This window comes from Metarhizium robertsii (genome assembly GCF_000187425.2).
Source record: "Metarhizium robertsii ARSEF 23 chromosome Unknown MAA_Scf_8, whole genome shotgun sequence".
Taxonomy (NCBI): domain Eukaryota; kingdom Fungi; phylum Ascomycota; class Sordariomycetes; order Hypocreales; family Clavicipitaceae; genus Metarhizium; species Metarhizium robertsii.
In genome coordinates this window covers 657,286-675,964 of record NW_011942226.1, presented here as the reverse complement: position 1 = coordinate 675,964, position 18,679 = coordinate 657,286, and the positions used below count along the sequence as shown (strand labels likewise).

Below are 18,679 nucleotides of genomic sequence, written 5' to 3'. Positions count from 1 at the left end.
TTTTTTGCCAATTCGTTTTATACTACTTGCGAGATACATGGTAGCTACTTGTCCCTTCACTCTACCTGACAATGGAGTCTCCGCACGAGAGTACAATGTCTGGTTTGTTGCGTCGTTCTCGTCCGTCTAATAGCCCCCTTTACGAAAAGCAAGACCCAGACGGTGGACAGACGGATGCCTGTTTTGGCGGCCTCCCTGGAACCCGGTTCCTTGTTGTGTGATCGGCCTGTGGCGCCAACTTTATATCAGTAGCGACTGCGAGGGATGCGCCAAGAACGTTGCAACGGCGGCAACATGGGACGAAAGCAGTGCAGCAGAGATGTTGAAATCTCGAGACCCAAGGACTACGAATGGGTCGTTTGACGAGCTGGTAGGCTGATAATCTACAGGACGCGGACTGTAGCCTGGTCGACGAGTTACTTTGACTGTGGAAAACACTCGATTTCTCGTCGCCGCACAGTGCCGTTCCAGCAAATCGCCAAACCGGCCCGGGGGGATCGCCAGCATCGTGAGGCACATGAAACGCCCGACAGTTGTTGACATTCACGTGGTTGCCCGGGGAACTTGTCTATACTTTGATATACCATGTCACCATGATACTTCTACGGTAAACAACGGGTGTTGTTGAGCCGGTGACCGACAACAGTCATGCTTGTATTCATCACGTCTACATGCTTTCCGTGGGCTTGGCCAACCCGCCGCAACAAGACGGCCGTTGCCTACCTAAATCCAGAGCAAACATCTTGGTACACATTCTTCTCGAGCGCAGCAGCATCGGTAGGAACATAGTTGAGATACGTGGCATAGGAATACGTCCACCTGGGGTCGTTGAGCTCCGTCTTCCAGGTCCAGTAGATCCATCCGTCCATCCCGGGCTTCTCATAGAGCTGCTGCTGGGCGGTGAAGAAGCGTTTGAAGAAGCCCGCGTCCTTCCAGTCGACGCCGGACGTCATGCTCCATTCGCCCGTGACGGCAAAGGCCTGGCCATTGACGACGCGTGAGTCGGTGCACGCGCTGTGCATGAGGCGGCGCTGGTCGCCGTTGCTCCTGCCCAGCGCGAAGCCGATGTAGTTGTGGTCGTCAAAGGCCGTGGCGGGATCGCGGGCCACGGCGGCGGCGGCGCGCGCATCGCCAGCGTCCCATTTGCTCGACATGAACTGCACGTGTAGCCTCTTGGCGTCTGCGATGCCGAGGGCGGCCTCGGCGTCGCGGACGGCCTTGAGCGCGGCCGGGTAGTACTTTTGCACGAGGCCGGGGTCCTCTCCGGGGGCAGGGTAGCGACCACCGGCGTCGTGCCGCGAGACGGGCTCGTTGAGGACCTCGATGGTGCCGACGCTCGCGTACGCCGGGTTGGTGTGGATGCGGTTCGTCATCCAGGCGAGCCACTTCTCGGCGCGGCCAAAGTTGTAGTCGTTGAAGAAGCCGGCGGGCTTGTTGTTCTGGCCGGTGAAGGCGTCTTGTTGCTGGCCGCCCGGCGCGCCGTGGAGGTCGATGACGACGTAGATGCCCAGGTCGGCGGCTTTCTGGACCACGGCGTCGAGGTAGGGCAGCATGCGGTCGCCGTCGGCAAAGGGCTCGCTGGCCTTGTCGACAATGTCCGTGTACGACCAGTACCCGATGGGGATGCGGATGGTGTTGAGGCCGACGTCGTGGACCGACTGCACGGTATCCGGGTTGATCCAATCTCGCCAGTGCTTCTCGAACTTTTGATTGCCGGCCTCTCGGTTGCCGCCCTTGTAGTGGTCGTTCATGCAGTCGAACTCAGAGGCCGAGTCGCCGCAGCCGAGGACGTTTCTCCATTCGTTCTGCATCATCCAGGGCTCGCAGATGAGCCAGCCCCCAAAGTTGACGCCGCGGATCTTGGTGACGCCATTGGGCAACGAGGGCTTGAAGCGTTTGCCGAGCTTCTCAAACCGAGCCGTCTGGTTGAAGGCTTGCAAGTCAAGGTCCTGAGGGAGCCAGGCCGAGACGGCGCTCGCCAGACACATGGGCCCAAGAATAGAGAGATGCATCGTGACTGTGATTGACGTGTCTAGTTGGCCTCTCACTCGAGTAGCAGGTCGGGTCGGCGAATGAGCTTCTTTTATAAGTAAGCTCTCTGTGAATAGGGGCCCATCAAGGTTTTGGCATTAACTGCCACGGGGTTAGTGTCGTGTTGATTGAATGGCATGTCTTTGGCCCGTTGTGACCTTTCGGCCCGTATGGAATAGCCACCAGATGCCGTGCTGCCGTGCTGCCGTACTGCCGTGCAGCAACAAGGGCAGATCAATTGCCTGATACCGTTGTCAGCTTACATCAATTGATGCTCAGGCCCAGTAAGCGTCAAGTCGAATGAGATCAGAGTTGATGCTGCCTCTCTGGGGTTGGTGCAGCGGATTGTTGCCGACGTGATTGTACAAAGGTCGAGGCAATAAGCAAATAAGCAGCAGCCCGGACAAGATTTATCCCCCAACCAAGACCGTCAGAGAGAGACCCATTCCGCCCAGTGCATTATGCCTACAACTATTGTGTAGAGATGACGACGTCATGCCGAGAGGCTGCGGGAACAAGACAGCTTTGTCCCAAAATGTATGTGTCATGGAGTTGATACCAGGCTTGGATGTGAGGAGTGCATAGGAAATGTCCGGTGTATTTGTCATGCACAGAGTACCACCACTATGAGGACCATGTCCTACAATCCTTTTACTTGCAAGAATTGTATATTGATGTTGGGCATGATGCTCTCTGGTTGCTATCTCAGGGACATCTCGAGGGTAGTAGGAAATTAGCCCCAAACTCCACTCCGCTGCGGAGTTTCAACCTTCAATGTTTTCATCTTCACGGGCAGGCAAATTCATCCGCAACGACACAAAGCCACAGAAGAAAGGGCACGCGGCTCTACATACTCGGACACAACGCTGTGCGCATTACCCAACTCCCGCTCAGTGTGCTGGTCGGATATTGACCCAGTACAGCTGGGCTGCCGCTACCCTCAGGGTTCAATGTTCACCGCGGCCTCCGCGTTTCCCACGGCGTCCACCATCTCGGTTCTGAATGCCGCGTCGCTGCGCTCAACATGGCACCCAACAGCGTGATTCCGCGGGCGGTAAGACTGTCCCTGCCAGGTGTGCCACCAAGATGCTAAAACGTTGGCGGTACAGTGTACGCATTGCCGCATTCGAAAGGTTTGTTGGCACGAGATGGCCGGTGAACCGAAGCTCGCTGTTGACAGTCGCTGGGGATATGCTAGATCCGATGCGATAGACAAAGTCCCTGCTCCAACTGCGTCACCTCCAACATCGCCTGTTCCTCCACGGGGCCCAAGAGTACTGCCAACGAGACCGGGGCGCCACGTCGACTCCATGACCCGTACGTGATTCATGAAGCGCCCGACAGCTTTGGACAACAATGGAGTGCTTAGCAGCGTGGTAGATGTCGGACTACGTCGATTCATGAGCGGCTGGATAAGCTTGAAAAGACGGTTGGCTCCCTTCTCGCGAGCAACAACCACGTTGGGAACCAAGAAAGGCGACTCGAGGACCCATCTAGCTCCAGCCAAGCGGGAGAATCCTCACAGGCAGCATGGGAAACCGGCCAAACGTGTTTGCAACGTGGCGAGCCGCTCTTTGAGGGACAGGCCGATATGGCAAGCCGCATGCCCCAGCTACCAACCCTCGAAACCGATGAGCTTTCCCCGGTCGCCGATGAGGTGAGAAACTTGCGCGCTGCCATTCACCATCCGACGGCTACGATGACATCAAAAGAGACGTCACTAGATGCGAAGCAGCTCCGGACCCCGCAACTTTCAGCGAGTGTCGTCATTACACTGTTGCAAATCTTGAAGAGTATGAACCGTGAAATTTGCTACCAGCCTCCCTGCCTTTGCTCTGACATTGTTAGCGCCCAGAAACGTCCCGGTTACTGTTCGTTATGCATCCTATAAACGGGTGGGACTATGTAGAGAGCCTTGCGCAGCGCGTATACTTTCCCGTCGAGCCCATATCAACCGGAGAGCTTACAGTCTTCTACGGCATACTGTACAACGGGATCCGGGAGATTCTAGAACAAGACCAGACTTCGCATATCCCAACACCGCAATTCAAACACTACCAGGACGTCTGTTACAAGGCCTTCAGAGCGGGTGTGCAAGCGCACGAGTTGTATGCCGTGCCCAACTACGCCAACATACTTGCCCTCACCATTGCGGTACGTGCGTTGATGCTCTATTTGCAGACATGTGAATCGCCCAAGCCATGACTGACCGCCAAGGTGTATTGGTAGATTCTTGATGTTCAGTTTCAGGGGAACCTGGAAGCACAGTGGCATCTCACCTCTGCCGCCGCTAGGCATTGTCTTACCCTTGGGTACCACAGAGAGTCAACCATGCAGCATTTGCCACCGGAAGAAGCAAAATCGTGCCGCCGTTTATTCTGGCACGTGTACCTGTCGAGCCAGAGCATGGTCTTGTCTCTGGGCAAGGCGCCCCTGATTCATGAATACGACGTGGACCTCCAACTCCCAGCGCCAGATCACGACCCTTCACTAGCTCCTTGGAACATGGCCCTCAGCTTATTCACCAAGTTCTTTACTCTGCAGGCAAACGTGTACAAAAACTTGTATTCGCCCTTTGCAGCCAGTCTCCCCCCCGAATCAAGGCTCGCCAGTGTTGAGGAGTTATCCACGAGTCTCAGAGAATGGTACCGCACGTGGAATGCGCTTGACTACTCCCGGGCGCAGCACAGCAAGGTCTTTCACGTCTTGTTTTTGCCAACAAAGGTCGCTTACTACTCGCTCCTGGCACTCATCTACAGGGCGTCCACAACGTCGAGCTCCATCGAAGACGTCTCCGAAGAATGCTTCACGGCTGCCAGGGAAGGGCTGGAAGCCCATTTGTCGCTGTATCCTCCAATGTCAGCCATGGGAGCAGGGGCTCTGCAGCTGTACGCTGTTTGGTACGCGCCGCATGATGCATTTCCAGCGACCGAGCCGAGCATCTAACCCGTCTGGTGTTGTAGGGTATTTACACGCTCGACCTTTACGCCATACATCATCACCTTTGTGCACTGCATCTCCCACGCCGACAGGGATGATTTGGAAACGCTCCGCAAGGTGGCCGATACTCTTGACGAGATTGCAGCGGCGACTAACTCGTGCGAACGACAAGTGGGTGTCTGCAGGGCCCTGCACCGCACAGCGCAGGCCTTTATCGACTCGAACCAAACGCAGCCCCGGCAGGATCAAATGACTCCATGTCACGACGGTGTTGTCCACCTGCCCCTGCAGAATTACAACCAAGAACCGTTTGACTGGGACCTGCTCCAATCCAACATGAACGATTGGGTGGTGGAGGGCATGATGACGGCAGCTGTCAACTTGGGAAGTGATTTGAATGCAAACGGGCCGCATTATAGCGAGCACCAGTGATCAAGACCGTTTACACGTATTGCCGTGATGGGTGTGCTAGTTGGTGGTGAATCTGGATGGTGCATTGCCTCCTTTGTTGCTATTCCGTGCTCTTATGAACCGGACGATCCCGAACGATCCCGTCAATGTAATATGACGACGCTTTTCTATCGGATTGCGTAGGTGCTTGAGTGACTGGCCATCTGATATTTTAGTCATGGCAATTGATTGAGGGTACTAGTAGATGGAGTGTGCGGACTTGCTGCGAGACGGCCCAAATAGAATCTCCGTGTTGGCACCACACTGCAGTGTCAATCACAAACATGGCAGAAACAGGTCGAAACATGACAATCACTTCCTTTTCAATACCAACTCACTATATTGTTGCGGTTTAGAGCATAATTGTGTCTTGCGCTTGGACCTGGCTCAAGCGTAAAGTAGGCCTCGTCACGGCGCGGGTTCTCCGTATGGCATCGGGCAGTCTCTTGTAATGACGTTGGCTGGTGCGGAGCCAAGGCTACATGTATGTGCTACAAATCTCACTCTGGAAAATATACCCCTGTTGAGAAGAGAGGTGGAGAAAGTGGTCCGACCTGCGTTATACACGGCGCCGGCTTTCTTCCTGGCGATGCAAGACGGCGGCCATGCCTTGCGTACGGTTCCATGTCCGGAGCCAGCTCCATAGCTGGTGTGGCCGGAGCCGTGTCCGATATATCCCACCATGAGCTATTGCCGAAGCCCGCCAGCACGCGTCTCATTGCTAATAAACGGCAGCAACTTCAGAGGTGGCCGTTGGCAGCACGGTAAAGTCGGCATCTGTTCCGCCGTCGGCCACAACATCCCAGAACCACAAAGGTGCCAGTTACTGTCGAGCTGGGATCTCATGGAGTCTCTGAGCCCCATCGCGCATAGTCAACATCAGGTCAATGGACTGGACTAGGGCAACTAGAGGCGAAGTCGAGGTAAACCCACTGTGCATGACCTTGGGGGAGGAACGTTTGTGAACCGGGCATGGCTTTCAAAGGGTCTGGTCTGCGCCGTCTTGTGACAAGGACTGGTTCAACGAGCGAAAGCGCATGACGCCAGGGACGAGGCTAAGCCCAAGATGGCACTCGCTGTCGACGTCTGGTTGGATATGATGCCCGTCGCACCATGGCATGAATGATGGCAGATGCTGCATTCGGCAGGCAACTGGGCCAGAAGTTGGGGCATGAATGGCCAACTCCAAGAGATGGTTACTGTGTACAAGGCTTCAATAACTCTGTTCGCACAGGCCAAAACACGTGCCATGTAAAGACGACTCCGTACACGGACACGGCCATTGATTCTGAATGGCCAAGACGGAGACGTGCAAAGGGCCGTAAACGGTGAAATCGGAGGGACGGCTCAATCTGGCAGGAGGAGGCGCCAAGGCCATCTCCAGTTTAGATGGGGCCGAGCACAACCATCCCCAAACTCCGATCATTGGCTGCCAAGAGGAAGGAGCATAGAGTCTATATTTGAAGCTTAATTGTAACCATGCTCAGGTTTGCCCCTCTGGGCAGGTCGGCTTGGAGGCGCCCGGCCCGGCATGACTTGTTTCTTCAAGGACCGGGTGAATGACCCCCTGCTGCCATCTCGCGCGCCGGGACTGTCAAGCATCTGGTCGCTGGTGGCTCCCGCTCGAGATGTGAGACGAAAACCAGGCTCAAATAGGCAAGTACATGGGCGCTGGCGTGACGTTTGATCACAGCCTCCCATCTCCCACCTGCTTGTCCGTATTCGCACTTTATCCGTGGCGCCTGTGCGAAGACGACGCCAGACCTTGCTACCCGGATGGCATGCGCATCTATGTGTGATGAGGGGGCGCGTTTGGTTTTGGACCTGATAGATGGTGTGGAGAAGAGAACTTGCTCACGAGCTGCCCTTTCAGTGAGCCAGTCTGCGGCGCTGATCCTTTTACACGCAGGACGAGGAAGCTTGGGGAAGCTATAAGAGGCCGCCGCCGTCCTCTATGCCGCGGATCGTCTTGCACCCGCGTCCTTAGACGAGCTGCTCTGGAGCCGCTGCACCCCGTACCTGTTCTGTCAACATTAAAAGTACTAGAGCCACTCACAATGCCTTCCATGTCCAAGCTCGCTCTCCTGGCCCTGTTGGCCGCCGTTCCGGGCCTCGCCGCCCCGGCCGGCCTCACACGCCCGGCCGACCTGCGTCTGATCAAGACGTCGGAATCGGATCCCGGGCAGTGGGTCACGGAGCAGGAGGAGTTTGATCGTTTCATATCCCAGAACATTGGATTCATAGACATCACCGACGTCAAGGACGACGAGGTGCTTTCCATCCTGTCGGCCGATCCGTCCGGGCAGGACGTCCAACGACAAGCCGTCACGTACCCCAATGGCGCGCTGCACCTGGACCAAGGCAACAAGTTGCTGGCAAACGTCACGACCGACGGGCCCAAGAGCTGGCTCAAGACGTACTCGGAGTAAGATGCCGTCTACTCAATGCACCCATGCCCATGCGTATCCGTCGTCTGTCTTACACCCAGCAGGTTTTACACGCGGTATTACCAGTCCGACACGGGGCTACAGGCCGCCAACTGGCTGTTCAACCAGGCCAAGCAGCTCGCGGCCGCGAATCCAGCCATCACCGTGCAGCGCTTCAACCACACCCGCTTCCAGCAGCCTTCTATTATTGCGCGGCTGCCCGGAAACAGCTCCAGTCTGGGTACGTCTTTCGCACACTCTACACGGCAGCATCCTATCCATATCCAACTGACTTGACTTGTCTTGACTCACTTTTGCTTTTTTAGTGGTGGTCGGCGCGCACCTCGACTCCATCGGGAGCAGCCCGACGGGAAGGAGCCCCGGCGCCGACGACGACGGCTCCGGCACCGTCGTGGTCCTCGAGGCGCTGCGCGTGCTCGCGGCGTCGGGCATCCGGCCCCAAAACACAATCGAGTTCCACTGGTACGCCGCCGAGGAGGTCGGCCTCCTCGGGTCGCAGGACGTCTGGGCCAGCTACAAGGCCGCCGGGCGCAGCGTCGTCGGCTACCTGAACCAGGACATGGCGGGCTACTCGCCCTCGGGCGTCCCGGCCGTCTTCCAGGATTACGTGGACGCCCCGTTGACGCGGTACGTGACGGCCCTGATAGGGGACTACCTGCACGTCAAGCCGGGGACGTCCAAGTGCGGCTATGGGTGTTCGGACCACGCGAGCGCGCGTGCCAATGGCTTCCGTGAGTTTGCTTTGCTTTCTGTGGTGTGAAAAAGGAAGCGTTGTGCTAAGTGCTGCAGCTGCCGCGTTTGTGGCCGAGGACACGTTTGAGAATTCAAACAAGTATATCCATTCTGCGAATGACGTGAGTGCCTCTGTGCTGTGGTTGAATGGAATCGCTGGCTAACAGGTGCTAGACGTATGACAAGATCATGTGGCCTACTATTCTGCTTCACGCCAAGATGGTTGTGAGCTACCTCCTGGAAGCGTCGTACATCTAAGGTCAATATTGAACAATGGCCGGCATCATGTTAAGAGTGCTGTATATATCCCGCTCATGAGTGTAAATACATTTCACCGTTTACTTGCTACATAGTTTACTTTTGAACAAGGAAACATGGACTTGCGCAGGCCCGTCCGACATGTACGCGGTTCCATTCGCTGTCCTTGCACGCAGGTTGTTCGAGAGGAACTTGGACGGACTCGCCCTTGGACATTTGGGCATTTGGCGCCAGAATACTCGCCCACAAACTGTGGGTGTGAAGAGTCAATACATGTAGTCACATGCCTGGTGCAATTGACAACAAATGTGGCGCTAGTAGAGCGCCGTGGCGCCTCCAGACTGCCAATGAGGCCATGGCACCACATCCGAAACAGGCAACAGGAAAAAGGTAAAAAGGTACATGTGCAAATAAACAGTGCAACAATCATGTCGATAATTGTATTGCCTTTCAAAGGGGTAAACATATATATATAGCTTCTTGGTATGACGCCTACAAGCGATAGGAAGCGTTTCAAAGGTCAAGGTAAACATACACATGTAGGTTCTCGCTATGACGCCTACGAGCGATAGGAAACGCTATAAATGCTAAACTCGCCAAACCTTGCCTCCCAGTCCACAGCCGCCGCCGCCGACACGGTGCCGTTGGCCGCGCGCCGCCTACTCTTTTGATTCGGCGCCACAAACGAAGAAGCCGGCTTGTTGGCCAGGCTGAGGCGGTACTTGGCCCCTTTGGGGTTATACGTGATGCGAAAGGCCTGCGCGCTGCCGACGTCGGATGTCAGCAGACCGATGGGCGCGCCGGCAATGTACTTCTTGTCCGCGGCCGACTGGATGGTAAACTCGGTGCCGGTGCCGACGGCGTGGACGATCCAGCGCTGGCGGGGGTCGCTGTGGTTGCGCGTCGCGGGCGCGAAGCCGACGACAGTGCCGGCGTAGCTGGCGAGCGCGAGGCCGAGCGTTTCAAACGTCAGGTAGCGGCCCTCGGTGAGCTGGCCGCGCACCCGCTTGAAGCCGTCCTCGACGAGCTGCGCCATGTCCTGGCCGGCGTTCTCCTTGCCGTACGGGATCGGGGGCTTGGTGCTCCGGTGGTCCTGGAGGCACTTGGCCGCGCCGACCCACGGCCCGGTCAGGGAACCAAGACTAAGGTTTCCGCTCCAGTGGGATCCGTCGTCCGGGAGGGATTCCGGCGTGTCTACCGCGGTGATGTAGGGGGTGGACAGGTCGGGCTTGTCTAGTGGTTAGCTTTGCTCTCTCCAGCTTCCCGGCCGACTCACATGGTCAAAGTCAAACGCATTCACCAGGTTGGACATGTGGTCGCGGCGCCATTGCGTCAGCGCCTTGGTCCGCACGTCTTTGTAGCCGTGGGCGGCGGCCCAGGCCTCGACAAACTGAATGTCCGAGGTGTGGTCCGTAAACTCGGTGAAGACGTTGCCGCCTCGCGTCCAGGGCGAGATGATGAACCGGGGCGTTCGCCAGCCTACACGTAGCCACAGGACATTGCGGGTCAGTACAAATGTCGTCAAGTGTCACTGGTATAATGTAGCCACGCGACGTACCTGGTCCCAGAGGGACGTCCCCGAACTGGTTGTACGGATCCTTGAGCCACTCGCCGGGCGTGCCCTTGGGCGCAACAACCGGAACAACATGGTCGGCCCAGCCGCCCTGCTCTGTAGTTGGATTTGGACCTGGTTAGCCAACGGGAAAAAAAAAAAAAAAAAAAAAGAGAGAGAGAGAGACGGGGCGAAACATACCGTCATAACTTATGACCAGAACCGTCTCGTTGTAGGCCGGGCTCTGGGTGATGGCGTCCACCACCTTCTTTTGCAGCCAGGCGCCGTCCTTGACCAGGTTGGGCGCGTGTTCGCTCTGCTCCTGCGGGCCGACGATCCAACTCACCTGCGGCAGCGTGCCCTTGGCGGCGGCGTCGTAAAAGGCGTCGAGCCCCGGGTACGAGTTGCCCCTGGTGCGGAGCGCGGAGCCGTTTTTCGCCGTCTGGTACTGCTCAAAGTAGGCCAGCATGTTGTCCTCAAAGTTGTCCATATCCTGCCACACCTGCCAGGAGATGCCGGCCGCTTCTAGATACTCGGGGAACGTCTTCCACACAAAGGGGAAGCAGTTGAGGCCCGGCGCCTCGCAGCCTGTACGCGGGTCAGCCAGTGATGTAGACGGGCTGGTGAGCAAAGACAAGACGACGTACCCGGCGAAGCGCTGTTGTCGATAATCATGCCGCCGGTGCCGTCCGGGTTGGTGGGCGAGCCGGGGATGTTGACGGAGCCGCTCATCCAGGTGATGCGGTTCGGGTCCGTGGCGGCCAGGATGCTCTGGGAGGCCATGTCGGCCACGGTCCAGCCCTCGGCAATGTCAAAGTGCGTGGGAATGTCGGCGCGCGTAAAGTAGCCCAGGCTGTAGGGCCCGTCGGCCTGCGCCCAGTTGTTGCCGAGCCCGCCGTTGTAGGCCGCGTGCATCGTGGACCAGCCGTTGTCGCCGGCGCCCATGCATTGCGTTGCCTCGAGCCACTCGCCGCCGAGGTGGTTGATGTGCCAGGGCTTGAGGATGTCGACGCCGTTCTGGGGGGGAATGGGCCTGGGAAGAGTCAGCTAGAGTTGGTTGTAGGGGAGACTGAGAGTCGAGTCGAGGGTGCCTGTATATCTACATACTGCTCAAAGGTCGAGCGCCCGTCTGGGTTGACTTGCACATTCGGGTCGCCAAAGCCGCGAACACCGGCCATGGTGCCGAAATACTAGAACCGTTAGAACATTGAGCCGTCTGGTCCGTCTTGCGACTGACTTACATGGTCAAAGGCGCGGTTCTCCTGCATAAACAGCACAATGTGCTTGACGTCTCTGAGCGAGCCGGCCCGGACAGCCGCGGCCGTGGCCAAGACGGCGGCCGCGAAGGAGAGTCTGCGGTGCATCTTGGTTCCTGCTTCTTGAATGCTCGGCCTCGGTGGCAATGTGCTCTTGCGGAACACGCTGGCAGTTTATACAAACCACGCCAGAGATGGCTGGCGGGCTCGCCGCGCAATGTACTGTCGTCCAAAAACACGGCTCCTCGTCGACGGAATACAGACTGGCTGCCGGTGTACCGCCCCTCCACCAGGCCAGTTCGTCTTCACGGTGCTCGGGGTGGAGATGCTGGAGAACCCTGGTTGAATGGATGCGCACGTGGGTCAAGTCATGAGGAATGAATTGTCGAGAGCACCGGGCTGTGTGATGTGTTGCGGCAATATTCCCATGCAATGGCGTCGAGGGTGTCGAGACGGCTGGCCCGCTGCAAATGCTCCGATTCGACGATTTAGGAAGGAACAGAAGCCTGGAGGAGTTGGTGAGAGCCGAGAGGGAAAATAGAGCCGGGGTTGACGCTTCAATCTTCTTCTTTTGGTCCTCGCCGCGCCTTGCAAGTTGACAGAGTTTACGGCCTGGACCGGTAGCCTTGGCGGTGTTGCATGTAAACATCAAAGTTCTGTGCAAATGCTGTTTCTCTTGCTCCCCTTCGCCATCAATCCATCGTATTCTCTCTACCCCCTCGCCACTCCCTCGACATGAGCGACGGCAGGACGCACACGGACACGGGACATGCAAGGGGAAAAAAACTAAACCTCAGTTGCCTCTCACACGCAGTGACCGCCCAGGTTGTGGGTCGTCATCTCAGTGCTAGTTCAACATCAAATGGCAGTTGCGGCCTCGAGCTGCCCCTTCCAACCTAGTCGGGTTGGTGTTGCAGCCTGCCATGTTGTGGAAATGAGCAACAAATGAACCGACGCAACACAAGACACACTTTTGGCCGCCCTGCTGATCCAGCTCGTCAAAGGGTCAAGTCGACTCCATCCGTTTCGGTCCCCATGATATCAATTGATTCCCAAAACACCCCCGGCACCCCCGCCGCCCGCCAAGCACGAGGGGCCACCCGATCTGCCGATTGGGCTTGGACTATTTCCAGACCCGTCGGCGCGGCCATGGTGAAGCTCTTGGCGATCCTAGCCCATTGTCCAAGTTGCCATGATTCATCAGCCAATACGCCCTCGTTGCCATTCGCCCCGTTGCTTCTATTGTGAAGGCGCACGCAAAGCCGCTTGTCAAGACGCAAGACGCAAAACTCAAACGTCGGTCAACTGCGACCGTTGGCCTTGCCATGTGAATGCCGCCTTGGCATCGCCAATTTATTTTACCTTTTTTTCTCTCCTTTCTTTTTCTTTGCTCCCTCCATGTCCCTCTCGAACCCCGCCTTGTGGAGTGCCCGTCTTGAATTTTGCTTGTGCGACCCAAACTAGGCGACGCTGCCAAGAAGCTGGTCTTGTGTGTTTCTTGCTGTTTGCCCGACGTCAAAGCAGGCAAATCGTACCTGGTGGCCATCGTGCTCCCGAGTCCTCCATATCGGACGAATGCCTCATCACCGTGCCTCCATGGATCCATGCATTTCTGCTCCTTCCAGGCAGCGAAATTGGCCGCGTCGTAGATCGGGCCCTCCCCTATCGCGGCGGGCGTACGCCGTGGCACTGGGAGCCTTCATCATCGGCGCCGTCTGCCTCTTCTTGACCTACTTTCTCCTCACCAAGAAATCGAAGCATCTATTTGACCCTCCCGCCCCGTTTTTGAAAACTGCCACGAGTACGGACGCCGGTTCGGCAAGCCAACAAGACGTCTCGAATACCGCCGTCCTGCACCCGGAGCATCATGTGCATCGTGCGCCGACAACGCTTCACCTGCGTTGGAATATCACCCTGGAAAACCGCGCCCCCGACGGGGTTTTAAAGCCAGTGTATTTAATCAACGGTATTTCGTTTCCTGACCCATCGCACTCCATCAAACCCGACTAACCTTGCCGTCTAGGTCAGTTCCCGGGGCCCGTCATCGAGGTCCGGTCTGGAGACGAGTTGGTCATTGTTGTGCACAATGGCGTGGACCAAGTTGGCCATCCGGGCATTGCCATGCATTGGCACGGGCTGTCGATGGAAGGTGCGTATCCCGTCTTTCGTACCGAGTCGGCTGGGACACATTTTGACCCGAGGAATAGGCAGCAATGAAATGGATGGCGTGGTAGGTTTGACGCAGTGCGCTATTCAACCATCACAAACATTCACATACCAATTTCGCATCGCGCATCATCAAGAGGGAACCTTTTGGTAAAGGGAATCCATCCGTCACTTCATCTCTCCCTGTCTAATCCGGCTGTCTAGGTACCACGCTCATTCGGCTCTGCAGCGTGCCGATGGCCTCTATGGTGGACTCATTGTCCACCGGCCGCTTCAAGACGGGGGGAAAGGGGATGACGTCTTGTACGACTACCAGAAAGAGCAACTTTTGCTCATCGGGGACTGGTATCACCGGACCGCAGACGAGGTTTTGGACTGGTTCGTTGACCCGGACCATTATGGACTGGAGGTATGTCACCCACGTATCCGTCAAGCGCAGCCCAAAGCCAACCATTGCGATCCAGCCTGCTCCCGACTCTCTTCTTTTGAACGGAAGAGGGCGCTTCAATTGTTCCATGGCCGTCAAGGCACGCCCGGTTGAGTGCCAAGACGTGCAGAGGCCTATTCTTGGACTACTCGACGCCCAGCGCATTCGACTTCGCGTCATTAACACGGGGTATGTCGCCATCTGTGCTCTGCGCCGAGTACGAATGCTAACAACATGGATAGAGTTTCGGCAGCATTCGGCCTGGCTCTGTCCAATGGTGTCATGGAGCTCATCACCGTAGACGGCGGATATCCCGTGGACAAGCAAACGCCGGGCACCAAAGCCATTGGCCTGCTCTATCCGGGAGAACGCATGGACATGATTCTAGATCGAACATGGGAGTATTCCCACTCTTCTGGGCATGCCATCTCGACGAATCTAACGGTTGAACTCGATAGGGAGTGAGTTTCCATCAACAGCCAAACACCCATTATATGTCTACTCGTAATTAACCACCCGTGTAGGAATATGCCATTGTGGAACTTTGCCCTGACCCGCACCCAGTCCTTCCAGATGCAATCAACCGGTCATGGAAAGAACGCGGCCCCGACACACGCTCTTCCACGGAGACGGCCAGTGGATGTTCTCAATCTCGCCGACGTGTTGGGGCAACCCGTCGAAGCGCAGCTCGGACTTGGACGGCAACCAGATGAACAGGCGGTTCTATATTCCACCATGAAGATCCGAGCTGCCAACCACAACCGCCCAGTGGGCTCGATCAACCACACATCCTGGATTACCCCAGATGCCAAGGCCCAACCCCTGTTGACACTGGAACGTCAAGAGTGGGAGGCTGCTGTCCCCCAGCCTACCAGGGTGCACAAGTTTGACGTCCCTTGGCTGAAGGAGTCTGGCGTAGACAGATGGGTTGACGTGGTGGTGAACAACTTTGATGATAGGGGGCATCCTTTCCACCTAGTACGTATTGACCCTGACCCTTTTCGCAACCTCACTGCCGATCATCCGTCTAATAATCCATGCTCGGATAGCACGGCTATGAGTTCTTTGTCGTGGCACAAGCCCGGGGGGCTGGAATGTACAGAGGGTACAACCCCTTTGACCCGCAGAGCGTGGCCGACGCCGCGCCCTTGAACACGCACAACCCGCTGCGCAAAGATACCGTCTACGTGCCCTCCATGGGCTACGTGGTGATGCGCTTTCCCCTGCGCAATGACGGCCTGTGGCTTTTGCACTGCCACGTCTTGTGGCACCAGGCGGTTGGAATGGCGAGCGTGATTCAAGTTGGTCGAATCTCGGAATCCCTGCAACAGAAGTCGAGAAGAACGTGTTTAGCGGCGTAGAAGGATTTCGGTTTCTTGTCTAACTAGCACACACGGCGACGGCGTTGGGCTGCTACTTGGGGCTCACCGGGACTATTCCTAGCGACTGTGGCCTTGTTGTCTTGGACATGATATGAAAGTCTCGTTGAGCAAACTGTATTATCCTATTCATAACCCGGAGGCCTCTATTGCTGTTCTTGTATGACTATTTTTACGAACATCTCTGTTTCCACAACCCTGCTTTGCTGACGAGTTTGTTGCACGGTAGCCACAAGCCTCGTGTCTGCCATGGTCGGAAGAGTGAGGGCTTGAATTAGTTTTAGGTGCATCAATATACCCATATTTCCCTCATCACTTGATTCCATCACCGGCGCAATAAAGGAGATGCTCGCATCCGAAAATGGCGTCTGACAGCGCCGAGTTTGGGCACTGGTACTCCATCATGTAATAAAAATCAAGCCCTCGACTTCCACGTGGCCGAGGCGTCAAGTTGGTTTCTAGCTTTATGTCTCGGGGAAAAAACCACCGAGAGCTCTCTACTGTGGCAACGTCTTAGTCAAGTAGTAACATTGAAGCTTTATACTGTCCGTATTTCCATATTTACCTCATTGCCAGCCCTTGGCACCTCCTCCTCAACGAACCTCTCAGTAGGTGCAGAGATCAATATTAGCAGGCGAGGAAGCCTTTCCCCAGTTCCAGCCGGGGTTCAAGACCGAGACATGGCGAAGGTTGTTCCTCGCCCAGAACTGGTAGTCGCCGTTGCGAAAGTCGTCGCCGGAGCTGGGCGGGCACGTGTCCTTGAAGCTGGTCGTGTGCCAGTCCTGGTGGACAGAGTGGTGAAACTTGCCAAAGTAGAACTTGCCGTGGTCGCGGTTCCTCTGCCGGAAGGCTTGCCAGTCGTCCGTGCTAGACGGGAGAAGAAGTGCGTCAGCCCGGGGCCACGGGATAAACCACCCGTGGTGAGTGGCGAGTGGTGAGACTTACCCGTCAAACGTGTCGTTGATGTCGCCCCAGTTGATTTGCTTGTGGTTGCCATCCTGTTCCATTTTCACTGTGTCGCGCACCCAGTTGTCGCTGCCGGTGTCTCTGAAACTGACTACTATGCCCTCCCAGTCGCTCTTGTGGCCGGTGTCTTTCTTGAAGTAGACGTAGTATATAATCTTCCAGGTGTTGGCGCACTTCTTGACGGACCAGTACGTGGGGATGGTGGGGAAGGGCTCGCCGGCGACGTTGCCGTAGAAGGTGTTTGTGCCTTGCCACTGCGGCTGCGGCGGGCAGTTGTGCGAGAGCTTGTTGATGTTGCAGTTGTCTGCGTCGACGCCGTTTGTCTGGTGGCCCTGGCCGTCTTCGGCGGCGGACGGCATGCAGGTGCCCGATGGCATGTACCACATTGGCGCGGCGGCCTCGGCGGCAGCGAGGCCGTTGTTGGTGGTGAAGGCGTTGCCGGGGATGGCGTTGTTGGCCATGGCCGTCTGGGCCCCGAGCAAAAGGGCCGAGGTGACGAGGCGGGTGATGGTTTTCATTGTCGTTTGAGCGCCGTTGTTGGGCCGTGTGTATGTCTATGAGCGGAATCTCTGAGGGACACTGGCCAGGAGGGTTTTCGCGACGTCTTTATAGGTGGCATCGAAGCTCTTGCAACGGAGTGACTATACTAATACCATGGCTGGCGAGTCATGCTTTGACTGAGACTTTTCATTTCTTCTGCGCTGGGGGCCATCCAATGCTACCTTGACATTGCTGCACCCGGCATCAGCGGATGCTTTGGTTCCCGTCTAACCGCCATCTATTAGTATGAGAAGCTGAGCTGGTGGTCCAGGCCTGGCGGCGTGTAACATCTTGGCCGGGGGACAGCTGCGGCATGAGTAATATGGGACGTGTGGCTCGAGACAAGAACATGTTGAGATTAAGTTTCGTTATTTGTGCAAGTATCTAGTATATAAGAGCCAGTGTTGAGTACCTAGACAACACGACACCGAGCTTTGAGCCATGAGGCAAAAGCCGTTGAATGCAGCATCTCGGCCAAAATGGGGCGCAGATACAACGTGGACGTGGAACTCTGCGCCTCGGACGATCTGGAGTTCCTGAATTCGGGTCGGGTCGAAACCCGCACAAGTAAGCCGCCACTCAGCCGGCATTGTAGTCTCAGATGCTCCACGGCTGAGGGTTCAGGTCGCATCGACGGGTGTAATATTTTGCCGGTCAGAGTCCTATTCTTCCCCCAATCACATGCCAGCTTGTGCCGTGGGACAAGAAGGATGGAAACTGCCATTGGGGGCCATGACAACATTGCCATCAAGCATGGGATGAATGCGGAGAGCCCCAGTTAACGCCAAACTAAAGAAATGTCGGCGGTTGCTCTAGTCATAAACATCCATCCGTACGGGTCATTGTATTGTAAACCTCTTTATGATTGTGGTCTATTATCTGGTTTCATACTGCCCGTACAACAACTTTCTAGCGGTCAATCGGGCCGTCAACGGAAAAGGCCTCTGTTCGTAGTTATATTTTTCTCCCCAAAGCACCGGTCTTCATGTCTCATGAGCAGCCGGTAACAGTCGTGGCAAATAGTGTTGCCGGAATGTGAAAGAACGACAATCGGCGTGTGCCCCATGTAAGCGGAGGCTTAGTCGGTATTCTCAGGAGAGTTCAATGTGAATAACTGGAAATCAGGCCGCAACTTGTTACATGAGTCGTGAGAAACACCAAGCCGAGGACCAAACATCAATACCACAGAGAGAGCTGAAAGAGATGGAATGTCGAATTTCCCGCCTGTTGTGTGGCCTGATGTCTAACACGGCCAGAACGCCATTATCCTATGCGACACAACAAAATTACATGCAGTGTTTCCACTGTAATTACGATTTACGGACTTGGCTGATGCTTATAACGTGGCTAGCTATTCGCGGCACACAATTACCCCAAGTAAGTGAGCCCTTGGAATCCGAATGCTTTTCAAGTAAAGAGGGTGCTGAAAAGGGGCTTCAGGGAGTGAGAATTGGCCACAGAAGATGAGAAACGCTTGCTCAATATCAGAGGCGAGAGTAGTAGAACTGGATTCATTACAGTCGAGACTCATCAAT

The 18,679-nt window shown here is 56.1% G+C and overlaps 6 protein-coding genes across 6 annotated transcripts; 3 read left to right on the top strand and 3 right to left on the bottom strand.

Annotated features, from left to right (window-relative positions):
• Positions 1–719: 719 nt before the first annotated feature.
• On the bottom strand, positions 720–2,012 carry MAA_00998 (glycoside hydrolase family 5; the record flags this gene model as incomplete). Its single annotated transcript, XM_007818996.1, has 1 exon — positions 720–2,012. One exon carries the CDS (start codon positions 2,010–2,012, stop codon positions 720–722), a length of 1,293 nt encoding a protein of 430 aa, XP_007817187.1.
• Positions 2,013–3,622: 1,610 nt separating this feature from the next.
• On the top strand, positions 3,623–5,403 carry MAA_11483 (naphthalene 1,2-dioxygenase subunit alpha; the record flags this gene model as incomplete). Its single annotated transcript, XM_011413477.1, has 4 exons — positions 3,623–3,824; positions 3,887–4,185; positions 4,261–4,931; positions 4,995–5,403. The coding sequence occupies 4 exons, from the start codon at positions 3,623–3,625 to the stop codon at positions 5,401–5,403; spliced, it is 1,581 nt and encodes a 526-aa protein (XP_011411779.1).
• Positions 5,404–7,478: 2,075 nt separating this feature from the next.
• On the top strand, positions 7,479–8,858 carry MAA_00997 (peptidase family M28; the record flags this gene model as incomplete). Its single annotated transcript, XM_007818995.1, has 5 exons — positions 7,479–7,846; positions 7,913–8,088; positions 8,174–8,599; positions 8,658–8,722; positions 8,775–8,858. 5 exons carry the CDS (start codon positions 7,479–7,481, stop codon positions 8,856–8,858), a joined length of 1,119 nt encoding a protein of 372 aa, XP_007817186.1.
• A 559-nt stretch (positions 8,859–9,417) lies between these two features.
• On the bottom strand, positions 9,418–11,774 carry MAA_00996 (Phosphoesterase; the record flags this gene model as incomplete). The annotated part of the gene is made up of 7 exons (XM_007818994.1): positions 9,418–10,086; positions 10,135–10,337; positions 10,417–10,527; positions 10,612–10,998; positions 11,058–11,443; positions 11,518–11,600; positions 11,652–11,774. The coding sequence occupies 7 exons, from the start codon at positions 11,772–11,774 to the stop codon at positions 9,418–9,420; spliced, it is 1,962 nt and encodes a 653-aa protein (XP_007817185.1).
• Positions 11,775–13,262: 1,488 nt separating this feature from the next.
• On the top strand, positions 13,263–15,620 carry MAA_00995 (laccase; the record flags this gene model as incomplete). The annotated part of the gene is made up of 8 exons (XM_007818993.2): positions 13,263–13,632; positions 13,690–13,815; positions 13,874–13,982; positions 14,037–14,241; positions 14,297–14,448; positions 14,502–14,720; positions 14,784–15,237; positions 15,309–15,620. 8 exons carry the CDS (start codon positions 13,263–13,265, stop codon positions 15,618–15,620), a joined length of 1,947 nt encoding a protein of 648 aa, XP_007817184.2.
• Positions 15,621–16,243: 623 nt separating this feature from the next.
• Positions 16,244–17,122, bottom strand: MAA_00994 (uncharacterized protein; the record flags this gene model as incomplete). Its single annotated transcript, XM_007818992.1, has 2 exons — positions 16,244–16,505; positions 16,584–17,122. 2 exons carry the CDS (start codon positions 17,120–17,122, stop codon positions 16,244–16,246), a joined length of 801 nt encoding a protein of 266 aa, XP_007817183.1.
• Positions 17,123–18,679: the final 1,557 nt, after the last annotated feature.